This window comes from Berghia stephanieae, chromosome 15 (assembly GCF_034508935.2).
Source record: "Berghia stephanieae isolate SIO BIC M18660-M18661 chromosome 15, UCSD_Bste_1.3, whole genome shotgun sequence".
Lineage (NCBI taxonomy): Eukaryota > Metazoa > Mollusca > Gastropoda > Nudibranchia > Aeolidiidae > Berghia > Berghia stephanieae.
In genome coordinates, this window is record NC_088374.1 from 22,199,393 (window position 1) to 22,217,538 (window position 18,146).

Consider the following 18,146-nt stretch of genomic DNA (forward strand, 5'->3'; position numbering starts at 1 on the left):
TTTTGACTTCATTTTTTGGTCAGTGTCAGGCAATATGTTAACGATGGATACGGTCAAACTCAGTCCCTTAACATACGAAGCGAGTGCTCTTGAGCTTGAGCTTTTTTTATATAGCGCAATATCCACTGAACGTGCTCAAAGCGCTTTACAAGGGGTCCCTGGCCAACAGCAACACATAACATGTAGGACGAGACATGACGCCTGTTAGGCGATATTACACATTTTTGGGACAGAGACAACACTGTCAACGGCCAGGTACTCATTTTACACCCGAGTCTGGTGAGAGAATGTGAGTAAAGAGCCGTCTCCAAGGACTCAACTATGCGCCGAGCGAGGCTCGAACCCAGGACCTTCCGATCCAAAAGCGAGTGTCATACCACTAGACCACATAGCCGCTCTACCAAGTGTGTTATTGGAATCCCTTCATTTTTGTTGGACAAGTTGGAATATTTGCTTTTGATCGATCATCTCTCAATGTTGTGCGGCTATGTGGTCTTGTGGTATGACACTCGCTTTCGGATCGTAAGGTCATGGGTTCGAGCCTCGCGCTCGGCGCTTAGTTGAGTCCTTGGAGAAGGCTCTTTACTCACATTCTCTCACCATACTCAGGTGTAAAAAGAGTACCTGGCCGTAAACAGCGTTGTCTCTGTCCTAAAAAACATTGTAACATCGCCTAACAGGCGCCATGTCCCGTCCTAAATGTTAAATGTTGCTGTTGGCCAGGGACCCCTTGTAAAGCGCTTTGAGCACATTGAGTGGATATTGCAGTATATAAAAGCTCATTTTTAAATTAAAAATATTTTTTTTCTTCTATAAGACAAGCTTGAAAAAATAGTAATCAGAAATAAGTGGGTTTTTTGGTTGTATTTTAAGGGGCGGTTTGGGTCTAATTATTAGGAAAATTCTTCGAAAATTTGATTTTGAGATTTTGGTGGAAATTGATATATTATTACCCTAGAAATAATATAATTGAAGTCCAAATTCTTAAAGTAGACTATAAAGGCTTGAAAAACACAGTCGAAAATGGTACAGATAGTAAGAAAAGTGTGAAAAACGGGAAGCTATTTTGCTATTTTCTCAAAATGTCATATTTCTAAGGGTATGGGATACTGTGTCAAATGTTTCTCTGAATCTTTTCAATGAAATTGTCTGAAAATTTCCACAGTTATCACAGAGATAATGTATTGTGTCACCATAGAGAGATTTTTTTGATAAGATATGTGAATTTTGAATTATAATCCTAATTCTGAATTTTTAACATCAATTTTGTGATAATATTTTGATTCTCAACTTTGTAATGTTCTTATAAAAATTCCATAAGCTAAAGCCGTAAAATCTCTCTATGGTGACACACTATAGTACAATGTTGACAAGAGGGAAGAATATGGAGGTCATTCCTTCATTAGTTTTTGTGGAACGTTTGCCACAAGATTGTTATATTTTTTTATGTCAGACCCCCAAATTAGGTCGCAAAATGGGTATCGACACAGATAATTAAAATTTTTCACCATAAATGTTGTTCCTATAATGACGATATAGAATGATTAAAACCGCCCAATATTGGTAATTAAATTTTTTTTTGAAAAGACCCAAACCGCCCCTTAAATTCTTTATAGTTGATTTCAATAGTGATTTTCTATTTTATTTTACATTTTAGATAAAAATAAAATTTCATATTATTTTTATTATTATTATTATTATTATTATTATTTTTATTATTATTATTTTTTAATGCAGCAGTAGTCCTCTGCTGCTTTTTTTTTTTTTCTGTCCCCCTTAGGACTAGGTAGGGAATGAATATTTCATAGTAATTTTGTTGAGTTTTGTCCTGGCTCTGGCTGTGAGGGAAACAGTCAAATGTAGTTAGTTTTGGGAGATGATTTTTTTTTCCTTCCTTGTAAATCATCTCTCTGTTATGAACTGTATTATGTTTTGTTTATGTATTATATATGATTTGTAAACATTTGAGTGTATTCCTCTTAGTGGGGACCTGTGCTTGTGTCTGGATGAGACTTTTAGGTGATCTCAAACTAAGTACACCGATAGTGTGCTCTTGGAATCTACATCTGTTCCCTATTTGAACCAACACAAAATCAAGCATTGTCGACGGGCTGTATTATTTTGTCAACAACGGGGCAGGGAGGGTTTGGCCGTTCTATTTCGTTTATCCTTTTGTCCTTTGTTTGACAATGCAGACATCCAATATTGATGGTCTTGATGATGACGTGGCTGTTGCCGATGTGGATGGTGATGCTCTTGCTGACGATGCTGGGGATGATGATGATGATGACGATGATGAAAATGATGGTGATGCCGTCATGGACCCTGAACAGGTTGAGGAAAACGATAAACCAAAAAAGAAGGTGAGGACCTGTAAAAATAAAATAATAAATAAATTCCCTTTATTCATCCCTAAGGGGACAATTTTCTTTAGGGTCTATTCCAAGGGAAGACTGGAATAACCCAGGCGTTAGCGGCAGTGCATGGCTGCAAAGTGAGCTAAGGCTAGGTGACTTGCTCAAGGCCAGACAACGTGATGGGTAGTCGAACTCGGTACCTTTCGGGTACGAAGCAAAGACCATACCGCTGACCCACGCTGTCCCAAATTGTCTTGGCTTTTTTTTTTTTTTTTTTGTCTTACTTTTTCTTGGGTGCTTAGAAGTGAAGGTCTGAAATCTTGACCCAACTATTCTACCATCATCCTCTTCGTGTGACTTTGTGGTCTAGTCGCATGACTCTGGCCTTTGGACCGGTAGGTACTGGGTTTGAGCCCTCCTGAATGGTGCAAAGTTGAATCCTTGGGAAAGACTCTTTTATCACATTCTCTCAACTGTACTGAGGTGTGAAACCAGTACCTTGTCATTAACAGCGACAAGAGACAACAAGTCTATGACTGTGACGGCCACCACGTTGAACCGAGATGACATCAGTCATTTCTCAGGCTTTATACCTTGTCTTACATGTCAAGCATTGCTGTTGGCCAGGGCCACCTTATAAAGCATCTTGACTCTCGCCTTTGGACTGGTAGGTACTGGGCTCGAGCCCTCCTCTGATTGGTGCAAAGTGGAGTCCTTGGGAAAGATTTTTTTATCACATTCTTTCACTGTACCGAGGTGTGAAACCAGTACCTTGTCGTTAACAGCGACTGTGACAGCCACCACAGTGAGTCGAGATGACATCAGTAATTTCTCAGGCTTTATACCTTGTCATACATGTCAAGCATTGCTGTTGGCCAGGGACACCTTATACAGTGTCTTGTTTCGTGATCATCATCATTGCCTTTTTCACCCTGGGTCAGGGTATAGGCCACAGACAAACAGTTTCCATCCTTCTCTATCATCATCATCGCCTTTTTCACCCTGGGTCAGGGTATAGGCCACAGACAAACAGTTTCCATCCTTCTCTATCATCATCATCATCATTGCCTTTTTCACCCTGGGTCAGGGTATAGGCCACAGACAAACAGTTTCCATCCTTCTCTATCATCATCATCGCCTTTTTCACCCTGGGTCAGGGTATAGGCCACAGACAAACAGTTTCCATCCTTCTCTATCATCATCATCATCATTGCCTTTTTCACCCTGGGTCAGGGTATAGGCCACGGACAAACAGTTTCCATCCTTCTCTATCCTGAGCTAACTTTTTTTTATCTCATTCCAGGTCTTATCACTTCTCTGTATATCAGCTTCTTTCATTCTTCTCCATGTTCCTCATGGCCTCCTTATACATCGCTCTATATAAATGCTCAGGTTTTTTAAAGAGTTCCTGAAATAATCTAATAGACTTCTTCTTCTTCTTCTTTTTCTTCTTCTTCTTCTTCTTCTTCTTCTTCTTCTTCTTCTTCTTCTTCTTCTTCTTCTTCTTCTTCTTCTTCTTCTTCTTCTTCTTCTTCTTCTTCTTCTTCTTCTCTCCTTCTCCTTCTCCTTCTCTCTTCTTTCTTCTTCTTCTTCTTCTTCTTCTTCTCCTCCTTCTCCTTCTTCTTCTTCTTCTTCTCTTCTTCTTCTTCTTCTTCTTCTTCTTCTTCTTCTTCTTCTTCTTCTTCTTTCTTCTTCTTCTTCTTCTTCTTCTTCTTCTTCTTATTATTATTATTATTATTATTATTGTTATTATTATTTCATAGCCACCCCCGAAAAATATAATTTTCTTATTTCATAGACACCCTTTAAAATTTTTATTATTTTTTTTTATTCGATAGACTCCCAAGCCTGCATCGGCGAAAAAGGCAAAGTCTGCCTCACAACCAGCAGCCACAAATGGTAACAGGAAGAAGAAACCTGCTGCTGCCGGTGGCAACAAGAGACGACAGTCTATGACTGTGACGGCCACCACGGTGAACCGAAACGACATCGACAAGCAGGTGGTTGGAGGAGAGGAAAAAATGGAGGAGGAAGAGGAGGAGGAGGGGAACAACGAGGGTGAGGAGGAAGACGAGGATTTTGATGAGGAATCTGAACCACCCAGTGATGACTCGGGAGACGAGGTGTGGAATATTATCACTTTACAGATTTGAGGGGCGAAGGTGGGGGGGGGGGGGGCATGGAAGCAAAGACCTTATCAGTGGAATGTTTCTCCCCATGTCAATATTCAAATCAGATAAACTTATGATTGCTGGGTGGGGTTCCCTACCTCCCATAGTGGGCAGGGAGGTACATACTGTGTCTTCTATCCCCCTATGTCTGTTTTCCAACATGCTTTCTGTCTTTGTCCTCGAATGAAATTTTGAGGGAAACAGTCAAATGTAGTTAGTTTTGGGAGATGATATTTTTTTCCTTGTAAATCATCTCTCTGTTATGAACTGTATTATGTTTTGTTTATGTATTATATATGATTTGTAAACATTTGAGTGTATTCCTCTTAGTGGGGACCTGTGCTTGTGTCTTGATGAGACTTTTAAGTGATCTCAAACTAAGTACACCGATAGTGTGCTCTTGTAATTAACATCTGTTCCCTATTTGAACTAGCGGGTGGTTGGATGGGAGCATCACCCTTGAATCATATACCTATGATGTTCGCATGGGTGTACGATCCGATAGTGATGTCGTTTCTTCTTCTCTTTACTAGCCTATCCTGCTTCTTTGGTTTGTGATTGTAATTTTGACAGTTGATATTTTTTTTTCTGTAAATCTTCTGCCTGTTTGTTCTTGGTTATTTATAATTTAGCTTATGATATCTTTAGGTTATGATTTTGATTTACATTTGTACTATTTTTGTTAGATTGCTTGTTTTTTTGTTTCAGCGGTCTCTCATATAACCTCAATTGTGTTGGAAGAGACCTAAAGCAACAAACAAAAAAAAAAAAAACCAATTCCCCTTTGTCTGTCTTATTCTTGGATGCTTTAATTGTAATTCTAAAACTTTTTACTATCCCATTTTCTTCCTTTTTACTGGCGCTGATATGACCTTAATGTGTTGCAAGTGCCGTAAAACCCTTAAAAACAAAACAAAAAACATAAACTTATGATTGTGAAACAATTCTTCAAACAACATATTTATTAATTTGTGATTTTTGCGCCAACATTTGAAAAAAAAAAAAGGCTGTCAATTTCAGATTTTTTTCTTCCCCTTTTTTAACCATTTGACTACCATACTCTGGGGGGAAAAAAACATTTAAAAATTTGGCCAGAACACTCGTCCTTCAAATATTGATCGATTTTAATGACCCTCATCTTGGCACACCCTCTCAAACCTGGGTCTTCAAATGGACTCCCAGATTTGAGGGGTTTTTTTTTTCCAAATGAGGGTCATTTTAATAAATCGATATTTGAAATTCGAGTTTTCTGGCCAACTTGTTTAAATGTATTTTCCAAGAGTACGGTCATTAGCTGGTTTTAAAAAAAAAATTAATCTTCATTCAGATGTGATCAAATCAAAGAAGAATCATATCAGGAAAATTCATATAGTCAGTGGTCAAAATCACATATTTTTGGTCAAACAAACTTCTGGGTGGAGTTCCTACCTCCCATAGCAGGCAGGGAGGTACATACTGTGTGTTCTATCCCCCTGTTTCTATTTTCCAACATTGCTTTCTGTCTTTGTCTTGGAATGAGATTACTTGGTTTTGTCCTGGCCAGATACCCTGGCTGAGAGGGAAACAGTCAAATGTGTATTTAGTTTTGAGAGATGATATTTTTTTCCTTGTAAATCATCTCTCTGTTATGCACTGTATTATGTTTTCTATACGTATTATTTATGATTTGTAAACATCTGAGTGTATTCCTCTTAGTGGGGACCTGTGCTTGTGTCTAGGTGAGACTTTTAGGTGATCTCAAACTAAGTACTTTGATGGTGTGCTCTTGGAATCTACATCTGTTTCCTATTTGAACCAGTTCCCCTTTTGTCTTCCCTTTTCTTGGGTACTTTAATTGTAATTCTATAACTTTTTACTATCCCATTTTCTTCCTTTTTGCTGGCGCTGATATAACCTTAATGTGTTGCCAGCGCCGTAAAACCCTTAAAAACAATCAAAAACAAAACAAATCAAACAAACTTCTGTTTTATTTATTTAAATTATTTTTATTTTGATGTTTATTTATTTATTATTCAATTATTCCTTTGTTTTCAGATATTCCAATCATTTGTGTGTTATTCGTTGCTTGTTTGCATTATATTCCTTTGCTTGTTTGTTTTTAAAAAATTAATTTTAGCATCACTCAAAGAAGGCGAACAGTGAGATAAGGAAAATTTTATTTCTAAATCCTCAGTATTTAAAAAAATTTTTATTCATTTTTTGAATATATTTATTTTATTTTTATTTTTTAAATTTATGTATCATTTCAGGATTTTGAAATGGAAGAGGAAGAAGTGAAAAAGAAGAAAAAGAAGAAGAATACAGGAAGGAGAAAAGGCCGTGGTAAAAATGAGAGTGACAGTGATGAGGATGAAGAGGAGGAGGAGGAGGAGGAGGAAATGGTGCAAGAGAAGGATGGGGCTGAAGATGGAGCAGCTCAGAAGAACTCGAGGAAGAGGAAGAGGCCGTCTGTAACAGCTAAAAACCCTGCCAAGAAGAAAGCCACCAAGGCGGCCGGTAATGCAGTACAGCTTTTTAAAAATCTCTTCTTTCTTATGTGGTCTACTGGTATGACACTCGCTTTCGGATAAGAAGGTCCGTCCTGGGTTTGAGTTTGAGCCTCGCTCGGCGCATAGCCGAGTCCTTGGAAAAGCCTCTCTTTACTCAACATTCATTCTCTCACCGTACTCATGTCGACGTCGTTGTCTCTGTCTGAACAATTGTAATATCGCCTAATAGGCGTCGTGTCTCGTTCTGCTGTTGGTCAGGGACCCTTTGTAAAGTGCTTTGAGCACATTTAGTGGATTTTGCGCTACATAAAAGCTCTACTTTTTTAACATCAACCACCACCATTAGATTTTGGAGCTTTACTGAATTTGAAGGCAAAAAAGGGGGGTTGATGAGGGAGGGGGGGGGGGGGGTATTTGACATTGTGTTTCTATTTCATATAGTTCTAAATAGATTAAATTTTGTATGCATAAATTCCTATCTCTGCCGCCTTGAATTTCCTCTTAATGGAGTCTGGACTTCCTGTGAACCAAATTTTAAGTTGGTGTCTCTGCACATATCATAATATTGATACGAATAACAATGTGAAATTGAATATATAAGCTTCAATTTAATATACGAAAACAGATAAAATGGATGTTTCGGGGTTTTCCCCTTTATCAACAAAACAGGATGAGTGAAACACTACAGACGATGAGTTAAGTGATTCATCATGTCCCTTAATTTACACTATGTAATTATTCTTACAGCCTACAATTTTATTATACTATATATACCTATTACCAAAGTTTACTTTACCACATTATATTTACGTATATTATGTTTATGTATGTATCATTGTCGGCATTTTTATACGTCTGTACAAAACTTTTCTTTTGGATGAATAAAGTACATTATTATTATTATAATTATTATTATTATTATTATTATTATTATTATTATTATTATTATTATTATTATTATTATTATTATTATTATTATTATTGTAAATCTTTATCTTCCAACCAGGTCCAGCCAAGCGAAGGAAGAAAGAAGCGGCTGTGGCATCGGAGGAAGAGAGTCTGGCCTCATCTCTCAGCAGGTATGATTCGTGATACTAAGCTGCTAATAAATAATGAATATATACAGACCTGCCAACTACTACGAAAAAATGGTAAAAATACGAATTTTTGGCTTCAACAATAGAAATAAATAGACATTTTTGATTCATTACAATGTGATGAATGGGAAACATTGGTGCCACAAAGCATCTATTCAGGGTTTTGAAGGCATATTTAATACTGATAAATGTAAAATATTGATTTGTAAAGTTAATTACAGTGACTTCTATTTCTTCTCTCTGAAAACTACGATTTTTTTACATTTCAAGTTGGCAGGTCTGTATATATGTTTGAATTGGTTTTTGTTGTTGGCTCAAGAAGAGTTTTGAGCCCGAAATGTTCTTTATTTGGTTTTTTGTTTGTTTTTTTTTAAAGCTGTTTATATTCACTTTTGTTTATTAATTTTTAGCAGGTATGATTGTATGCTGAGGTCTACTCTCCATCTTCAAACAGTCAAATGGATAGTTAGTTTTGGGAGATGATATTTTTTTCCTTGTAAATCATCTCTCTGTTATGCACTGTATTATGTTTTGTTTACATATTATATATGATTTGTAAACATTTGAGTGTATTACTCTTAGTGCGGACCTGTGCTTGTGTCAGGATGAGACATTTAGGTAATCTCAAACGAAGTACACTGATATTATGCTCTTGGAATCTACATCTGTTTCTTATTTGAACCAATTCCCCTTCATCTTCTTTTTTTCCAATTCAACAGCGACAGTGACGATGACGATGCTAATAACGAAGAGAGGCAGAGCGCTTGGAAAAAGAAAGAGGCGGAACGACAGAAGGAAATTCAAAAGAAGTTACAGGATGAGGCAGAGAGGTAAAAGCTTGGTTGTGTCGTAACATCTTCTCTATATTAACTGTGCACCTATGTGGTCTTGTGGTATGACACTCGCTTTTGGATCGGAAGGTCCTGGGTTCGAGCCTCGCTCGGCGCATAGTTGAGTCCTTGGAGAAGGCTCTTTACTCACATTCTCTCACCGTACTCAGGTGTAAAATGAGTACCTGGCCGTTAACAGCATTGTCTTTGTCCGAAAATTTGTAATATCGCCTAACAGGTGTCATATCCCGTCCTACATGTTAAATGTTGCTATTGACCAGGGACCCCTTGTAAAGCGCTTTGAGCACATTTAGTGGTTATTGCGCTCTATAAAAGCTCAAGTTTTTTTGTCTTTTTTTTTTTTAACTATGCATACCTGCCTACTTTTACAGACCATCCGTATTTGTTACGGAAATTAGGCGATAATTATGGATTTACCGAAATGGAAGAAATATTACAGATTTTTGATTTCACAGCAATTTGGTCAAAGTGTAAGAGTTTTTTTTGTTTTTTTTTTCTTTTCTTAAGTTATGTCTGGGCGCTAAGAGGGTTAAAATACAGCCCATATTTAAGCCACTTCTAGAGCTGAGAATCTTCCGCCTAAGGGCGGATTTCCGGTGGTTTTAACTCCGCCCACCACCATCACAATTCTGCCTTTTTCAAATTCTTGTTATGAATAGAAAAGACTACTACATCAACATCCCTACCACCACTAGTACAACCACCACCACGTCATCATCCCTACCACTACTACTACAGCCGCCACCATATCATCATCACTACCACCGCTGCTATACAACCACCGCCACATCAACATCCCTACCACTACCACTACAATCACCACCACATCATCATCCCTACCACAACTACTACAACCACCATCATCCCTAAGACCGCTACTACTACAACCACCACCACATCGTCATCCCTACCACCACCACTACGACAACCACCATCACGTCATCATTCATACCACCACTACTACCACGACCACATCATCATCCCTACTACCACTACAACTACAACCACCACCACATCATCATCTCTATCACCACTACCACTGGGTGGGGATCCTGACCTCCATAGCGGGCAGGGGGGTACATACTGTTGTCTTCTTTCCCCTTATATCTGTTTTCCAACATGCTTTCTGTCTTTGTCTTGAAATGAGGTTACTTGGTTTTGTCCTGTCATAGCTGGGAGGGAAACAGTCAAATGCATAGTTATTGTTTTGGGAGATGATGTTTTTTTCCTTGTAAATCATCTCTCTGTTATGTATTATTTGTTATTTTTAATGTATAATGTAAGCATTTGAGTGTATTCCTCTTTGTTGGATTTTGTGCTTGTGTCTGGTTGAGACTTGTAGGTGATTTCAAACTAAGTACCTTAGACTAAGGGCTACCGGGACCCCCACTCCCCCCCCCCCCCCCCCTGGGGATTTTATGAGACCAATTTTTCTAGTTAGTATCACATCTAAGCTATCCGTTTATGGCCGGCTGCCAAAAAAATAGTGTCATCTTTACAGAGTTATTGCCCCTGAAAGGTCATTTGCTGCAAAAATTTCTAAAAATTCATAAAATGTATTTTTGTATTTTAAAACATGTCTAATTTAATATAAGGCGGAAAACACAAAGGGTCTCAGAGGGTTTTCATTTTGGGGTCCATTTTGACCAATTTTCAAAATACTCCAAACACACCATATTTGGTATCAAATGAAAGGTTAATCATTGCAGATTCAGAAAAAATAGCTTTTGAGAGCAGCAGGCCTCTTACATGAAGAGAAATTGTCAAAGAAAGACAACTCTTCCGTTTTTTTGAAAATTTCTGGTAATTCTCAGGATCACCAAAATTTCAATGCAAACCTGCCCCCAGGCATTTGAAATCATCTTAAAACAGCATAACTAAGCAGCCCATGCATTTTTCTCAAAATAATAGCAGGATTCATGCCATATTTTTTTTTTTTTATGTAAAAAAAAAAAATACAAAAGGACACGAGTCGGAAAAATTTGAAGTTTTCATGTTTTTTTTATTTTAAAGTATAAAATTCTTTGAAATGTTATAAATAATCAATAAATCTAATATATACAGCAAATACAAATAAAGGTTAATATATACAATCAATTATAATTTTAAAAAATAGTGCCCCCTGTTATCAATCGTAACTTGCTCCGAGGGCACTTTCGTCCAGCGGTAGTTGTCCGGAGGGCCCTGACTGATGAAGCTTTCATCTGGAACATCACCAAACACATAACTCTTGCCAGGGCCCTTCCGCATGAATCGCACGAATGGAGCATCAGAAGAAGGCTCTGGTGGGGTTGAAACCTGTGGAAAAATTACAAGAAACAAGATGATAGGTATATTCTTATCATAAAAAAAAAATTCAAATTTCAAAGTCAAACAACAGCTTACTTACCACCTGCAACTTCAGAAAACATGAAAATGAGTTATAAATATTACAAAATATTGCATTAAAGGTATGAAAAACTTCTTACAACAGCAAAAAAAAGTCTTTGTGAGCTTGTTTATCTCGCATGTTATTTTGAGGTACTCCCCCACCTTCACCACTGGACAGTCTGATCTGGGAAAGATAAGTAAATATGGTTCTGGTATTACATTAAAGTCAAATAGAAAGTTGTGTTTATATCTCATATGTTAAGAAGTGTAATGCAATATGAAATAATAAAAGAACCTGCCCAAAGAAAAATATACAAATTAGCAAATAATATTAATAATGAGTCTAATAACATATAATCATCGAAATATTTATATGAAGAAAAGTAGCTGAAATAAATGTACAACTAATTAGAGAAATTTTACTGATGTTATCTGAATCATACAAGAAAGAAAAATGGTGGGAATCAAATTAAATGAAAGGGAACATAATTCTATTCAAATTTGATAAAAATAACGTCTATTTATCATTTTCATAAATTTAATCTAATTTTAGTTGATTTCTTATGGGTCGCCAGCCATGCCATTATCGTGAATCAGCCGCCATATTGGTTTCGCTATTCTGTGGCATAGCAGTTTTCCAAACTTTGCCGTATCGCACATTAAATCAAGGCATTTCAAGCCAAAATAACATCATCCTGCGTAGTTGTGGGTTTCTATCTTGTTATTCATCATATATTTACAATAAAATAAGTCGATTATCGACTTTCAGGGGTTAGAAATGGAATTATCAGAATCAAAACAATCGAAGCCGGCTTGATTCTGCTATGGAAAAACTGCTATGGAAGAGCGACACACAGAAAAACGGGCATTAAAACTAACACAAATCCTTTGAATTTCACAATGATTATACTAAAATACTTTAAATTATAATAAAAATAGTCAACTTACCAATTTTCACTCGTCGAAGTTATCGGATAACATTTTAGGGCCGTAAACAAAAACTGCAGCTATGGAAATAACGATGTAGACACCGGATGTTTTGACTCGTATTTTACAGGAAGTAAGAGCCTCGCTATGGAAGAATTACGAAGTCCCCAAAACTTTGTGTTTTCGAAAAGGGCCGTTTTTCTTTATTTTAAGCATGAAATCATAATTATTTTTAAAAATGAAACTCATTCTCCGATTTTTTAATGTTTTATTTCACAAAATATGGCCATTCAAAGAATTTCTGAGTTGATTTCATGTTTCTTTAACGCAGTTTTCCGAAACTACCGTGGCTGAAATGAAAACGTTTGTTGTCGCCAAAACCCATAAAAAAACACTTCAACAAACAATATCTTAATAACAACAAAATATTTTTTTTTCAAACTGCTCACACAGGTTCCTTAACCATAAATCAACACAAAACACAAAAAAAAAATAAGTGAATTTGGATTTTTTCATAGAAATAAGTTTATTTCAAAAGGAGACCCCCATTTTGGGCCTTCTTGTGTTTTCTGCCATAACTAAATATTATGTTTGAAACTGATGATTTGAGGGTCATTTTGAAATACATACAAACTATCTTTACTAGTGACAAATAGAAAATTAATAAACAAAAACATCATTTTCTCGAAATACATATTATAGCATTTTAGGATGAGAATGTGAACTACTGAGAATAGGTAGGTGTCCTTGAAATACATTTATATTATAATTGTGACACACACACACTCACCACATTCACACATAATATATATATATTTATTCTGTCATGGTTTGGGAGGTATCGAACATACTCATTTTTCTTAACAGTTTATCATCCACCTATTGGTCACAGTCTGAAAAATCATCCTCTGATTCAGAAGACCATTCCTCTTCACCATCCTCTTCCTCAATGTCATCTTCTTTAGGTTGCTGTTCATCAACAATAATGTTAACTAGTTCTTTTGGTATAATGTCGTCATCTCCAAACCAGTCGATCACCAGACTACCAGAAGCTGTCCTTTTCCAACCGTTTTCCTCGGGTTTTGGAATTTCGGGGAAGTTTGATGCTGCTTGCTTCCAAACCATTGCTTGAAAGTTTGCTCTCTTGCTATGCATCAGTAGACCTTTCTTACAGGGAGGGAGCTGGAACAAATCAATGCCTTTACAGTGGGAGAAGGGTCTGTCATCTCAAGGGGTGAATCTTGTTCTCACCGTATCAGCTCTTAGTTTGTTGACATCATTTGCTCTGCTGTCTCCATACATTAGACACATAAACTTTTCAAGCTTTGATTAAACATCTTGATGTAGCACTTCTTGATTTTCTAATTCAGAAAATAAGTGTGTGAAATCTTGGTGTTTTGTCAATAGAGCAAATGGACATACTTTTCCTTTTCCAGCAAAGCAGCTGGTAGTGTCACAACCTGTGAAACTGTGAAATCCCAACATAGCATCACTTATTTCTGGTGATAATTTGCTAGAAAGGTTTGTGATGTTGAGAAACCTTCTGTTTTCCCCTGAACCTGTGTCAAAAAGTAAAGGGACTTCAATTTTTTTTGCAAATGCCAAAAGCAACAAAAAGACATCAGTATCTGGTGATCTTACTACAATTTCTTCCTTGAGTGTTGAGCTGCATATGTACAGTGAACAATAATTTTGGTGTCAGCTTCTTCGTGACTGCAATCCAGCTCAGGCATTGGTCTAGAGTCTGTGGTTATTCCATTCTCACTGCTCAGCTGTACACATGTGTTTTCGATCGCAAAGAAAATGTTTCTGGAGTTTTGATGCGTATTTGTCTGACTCCCATTCTTGTAAAATTAGCTTCCAGTCGCTTGGCACTTTTGTTAACGGTCCTCCAATAAGAAAAGTGTTATTTAAAGAATCACCCCTTCGAGATCTTTCTGTTGCTTTTATTGAATCCTCGAGGTATCTGTCTGTAATGAAAAGAAGGTCTGTAGACTTTGGGAGTGTGCTGAACAGTTTCAGAGCCAGTTCACCAAATGTTTCTGGTAATGAAACCAATGCTTGGAGAACTGCATTGCCATCAACAATGTAGATGCTTTTCAGGAAATTCATTCTTGAGTCAGCAATTTCATATTTCTCCATTCTATTCATAAGTGTAGCCTTGTTTGTCTTCAAGAAAGATCCATCACTTGTTGCTAAAGCCCACGGAACTGGGCTTAGAGGATAGCACATCACTTTACGAAGATCAATGTTATGATACTGGCTTAACATGAGCAACTGGCCAAACATATCTCTTTGTGCTGTAATTTTCAATGTTTTCGTTTTGTTGGAACTTATTTTACTATGACGAGCATCTTTTTGAGTCAATTTCTTCCTGCAGCTTTCATGGTACTTTGCTTCACGTGATATCAGACAATAATTTTCTGTCAACCCTATCAAGCGGCTATCTCCTCTGAAATGGGCAGCTTCACATATGGAAGATTTTGAAGACTCTGTTTGACACTTTACAAGCTTCTCTTTTCTTCTGTTTACATATTTCTCTTTTCGCTGACAAATGATACATTCATCGGGAAAGCAAGGTCCTGTCAGTGATTCAACACATCTTCTTTTAAGACTATTATCTTCATTACTGTTGGATTCCAGTTTTCTTTTCTTTTCAAGCCGTACATATTTCAGGCTAGTGACACTTTTCAAACAAGGACGGTGGAAGCCATGGTCTTGACCTGGGTGATCTGGAAGATTGTCACAGATGTGTGCACATCTTACATTGATGTCATCACTCTCAAGTCGAATTATCTTAACTATTTGAACATTTTCCCATGCCTCCTCTGTAAAAGTTTTTAGGAAACCGTGATTTGCTAAATTGGGATAATGAATAACACATGTTTTCTTCACTGTCTTTGGTCGCTTATGTCTATCTTTTTTCAAAGAAACAGGCTCTTCGGAAGCCATTACACAATCAAGTTGATGAGTTAATATATTGATGTGAGCTTATAATGTCAATTTATTTTGTCATATTATTTCATTCTGAAATTAAAAAAAAAAAGAAAGAAAAAGGTTAGGAACAATCGACACTCTAACAATGGGGGGGATTACTGCCCTCGCTAGCCATTTGGAAATCAAATTTTATAAAAAGAGCTGGCTAGTCTAGTAAGACAACTAATCAATGATGAATTATTTAATTTTGGGTGAGGCATACAGAAAGAGTTCTTATCTTAGATCATGTCTAAGGTAAAAGGAAACATATGGAAAGGGACACATGAATGTAAACAGTGAAACACAAAGCAGAATTTTCATGTCAACACAACTTTGTTGTCATAGAAAGACAAATCGAATGATAGCGTATACTATAGATATCAGCATCTTTCACATTTTCCCATCTATTAAGCATTCTATCATTTAAAGAAAACCAACAATATGATGCTTTTCATCTTAGTTGGTGTTATCTTAATACATGTAGCAGGCTTTATGGACTTACTTATGGACGTACTTATATGATGTCAGCTTTTATCAGTTATAATATGAAAACAGGCAATAGGCAAGCACAAAGACTAACCCTCATTAGTCATAGGTTTTAAAAAAATAATTGAAGCCTGTTGTTTTCTTTTGGGTGTTGAAGAGGATATACTATTTTGGTCTCTCTGACTAAACGTACATTTGGGCGCTGATATTGATATAACCTATTTGAGGTGCTAGCGCCCTAAAAAGGCCAATAAACAAACAAAGACTAACCTGAAACCGAAACTATAGAAAAATATGGGAAGGGACACATGAATGAAAACAGTGGAACACAAAGCAGAATTTTCATATTTCATGTCAACACAACTTTGTTCTCACAGAAAGACAAATTGAATGATAGGGTACATTATAGACATCAGCAGTTGAGTGTTACTTTTTTCCTTTCATAAGTACCAATGGTGAATCTAATAATTCGCATCATAATATTTTTCTATGACAAGAACTGCAAACCCTTATTTTTTAAATAGTTATTTGAGCAAAGCTGACACTGAAAAGCTGATTTCAGTGTTTACCTGGACCCTACCCTAAAAAAGTGAGTGAGCATCATGCTTACCGGCCCCCTCCCCCCCACCCCCCCCCCCCCCCCCCCAACCAGAGTCAGACTAGATGTGACCCCCCCCCCCCCCCCCCCCCCTCCCCATCTCTCCTTGGGCTGATGTAATTAAAAAATTATCCCTAAGTACCAAATTTCTCCTGTCATATTACAATAAACTGCTTTTATTTTGCTATAAACCTTTCTCTAATCCACCAAGGGGAATAACTGCTCTGTCAACAGTACAATCACAAAATATCCAATATCTTCAAAACTAGTGAATAAAAATTTACGAAATTTTAGATTTAGGTCTAGCTATACACAGGCTATAACACTTTCTCTTTGATGTATATAGAAATATGTAATGCTCTAAAGTTATATAACAGTGTCTGTGAAACTTTTTTGAAAATTTTAATATTTTAAAATTCATCCTTGAAGTTCATACATACTAAATACTCTGAACCTTGAATTTAGTTATTTATCTAATATAGTCTATATACATCAGTGCAATCCAAATTTGTGACATGTGTGATGAAAACTAAGGAAGCTATGGCAGTTCAAAGTTTGGCAGTGGCAAGCTCATTTAAACGCACTTGATGACCTTTCAAGGGCAATAACTCTGTGAAGATGACACGTTTTTTTTGGCAGCCGGCCAGAAATGGAAAGCCCACACATTATATTTACTTAAAAAACTGGTCTCATAAAATCCCCAGGGGGAGGGAGTGTTTCGCCCATTGGCCCTGGGTCTACCTTGGTGGTATGCTCTTGGACTGTACATTTGATCCCTATTTGTTCTCAGTTCCCCTTTGTCTTATTTTTTTCTTGGGTGCTTTAATTGTAATTCCATTTTCTTCCTTTTTACTGGCGCTGATTATAACCTAAATGTGTTGTAAGCGCGTAAAATCCTTAAAAACATTAAAAACAAAAACATCACCACTACCACATCATCATCCCTACCACCACCATTACTGCAATCACAATATATTGTAATTACACTTTCAACTTTTGAAATTCGTTCCAGTGGTGTCAGAAATTGCTGCGAGACACATTATTTCGGATTGAATCTCAGTAAATTTTAGTGAAATTCAAATTTATAGGTTACCGTTGCATGGATGGGTCTTGATATTCCTCCTATTTGGTGGCCAGTCATTCTCACCACTGCACTTCGCAATTTATTAAAAATTTATTATCGAGTTTTTTCTTTTTTAAAATTTTTTTTTTATAATTAAATTTACAGACGAGAGAAAGAAGAAAAAGAACGAATAAAGAAAGCCAAAGCAGAAATTGAAGAAGAGAGGAAGAGGAAAGGGGAAGAGGTTGCCGCTGCAGGGGAAGATGATGAGGAAGGAGATGTTCTGGACACATCCTCTACCACGCCAGGGAAACGTGAGAGGAAGAAGAAAAAATTTGACGGATTTGTACTCGCTCAGAAGGTAAATTGATAAGAATGATTTGTATGAGGCTATACCAAGAGGTCATTTTGGTGACGTTTGCCCCTAAAATACTCCGATAATAAGTTTTTAAAAATTATTTTTTTAAAATTGAGCTTTTATATCGCGCAATATCCACTAAACGCGCTCAAAGCGCTTTACAAAGGGTCCTTGACGAACAGCAACACATAACATAAAGAACGAGATATGACGCCTGTTCTGCGATAGTACAATTTTTTTCAGACAGACAATGCTGATAATGACCAGGTACTCATTTTACACATGCGTACTGTGAGAGAATATGAGTAAAGAGTCTTTTCCAAGGACTCAACTATGCGCTGAACGAGGCTCGAACCCAGGACCTTCCGCTCCGAAAGCGAGTGTCATACCACAAGACCACATA

At 36.9% G+C, this 18,146-nt stretch overlaps 1 protein-coding gene across 1 annotated transcript in view; it reads left to right on the forward strand.

Annotated features, from left to right (window-relative positions):
• The window catches only part of LOC144960419 (uncharacterized), a 32,284-nt gene that overhangs the window by 13,990 nt on the left and 148 nt on the right, over nt 1-18,146 (forward strand). Inside the window, exons 5-10 of the mRNA XM_078893502.1 lie at nt 2,196-2,363; nt 4,196-4,480; nt 6,778-7,024; nt 8,024-8,096; nt 8,834-8,944; nt 17,551-17,746. Coding sequence (XP_078749628.1) covers nt 2,196-2,363; nt 4,196-4,480; nt 6,778-7,024; nt 8,024-8,096; nt 8,834-8,944; nt 17,551-17,746 — 1,080 coding nt within the window. The remainder of the gene's footprint in view (nt 1-2,195; nt 2,364-4,195; nt 4,481-6,777; nt 7,025-8,023; nt 8,097-8,833; nt 8,945-17,550; nt 17,747-18,146) is intronic.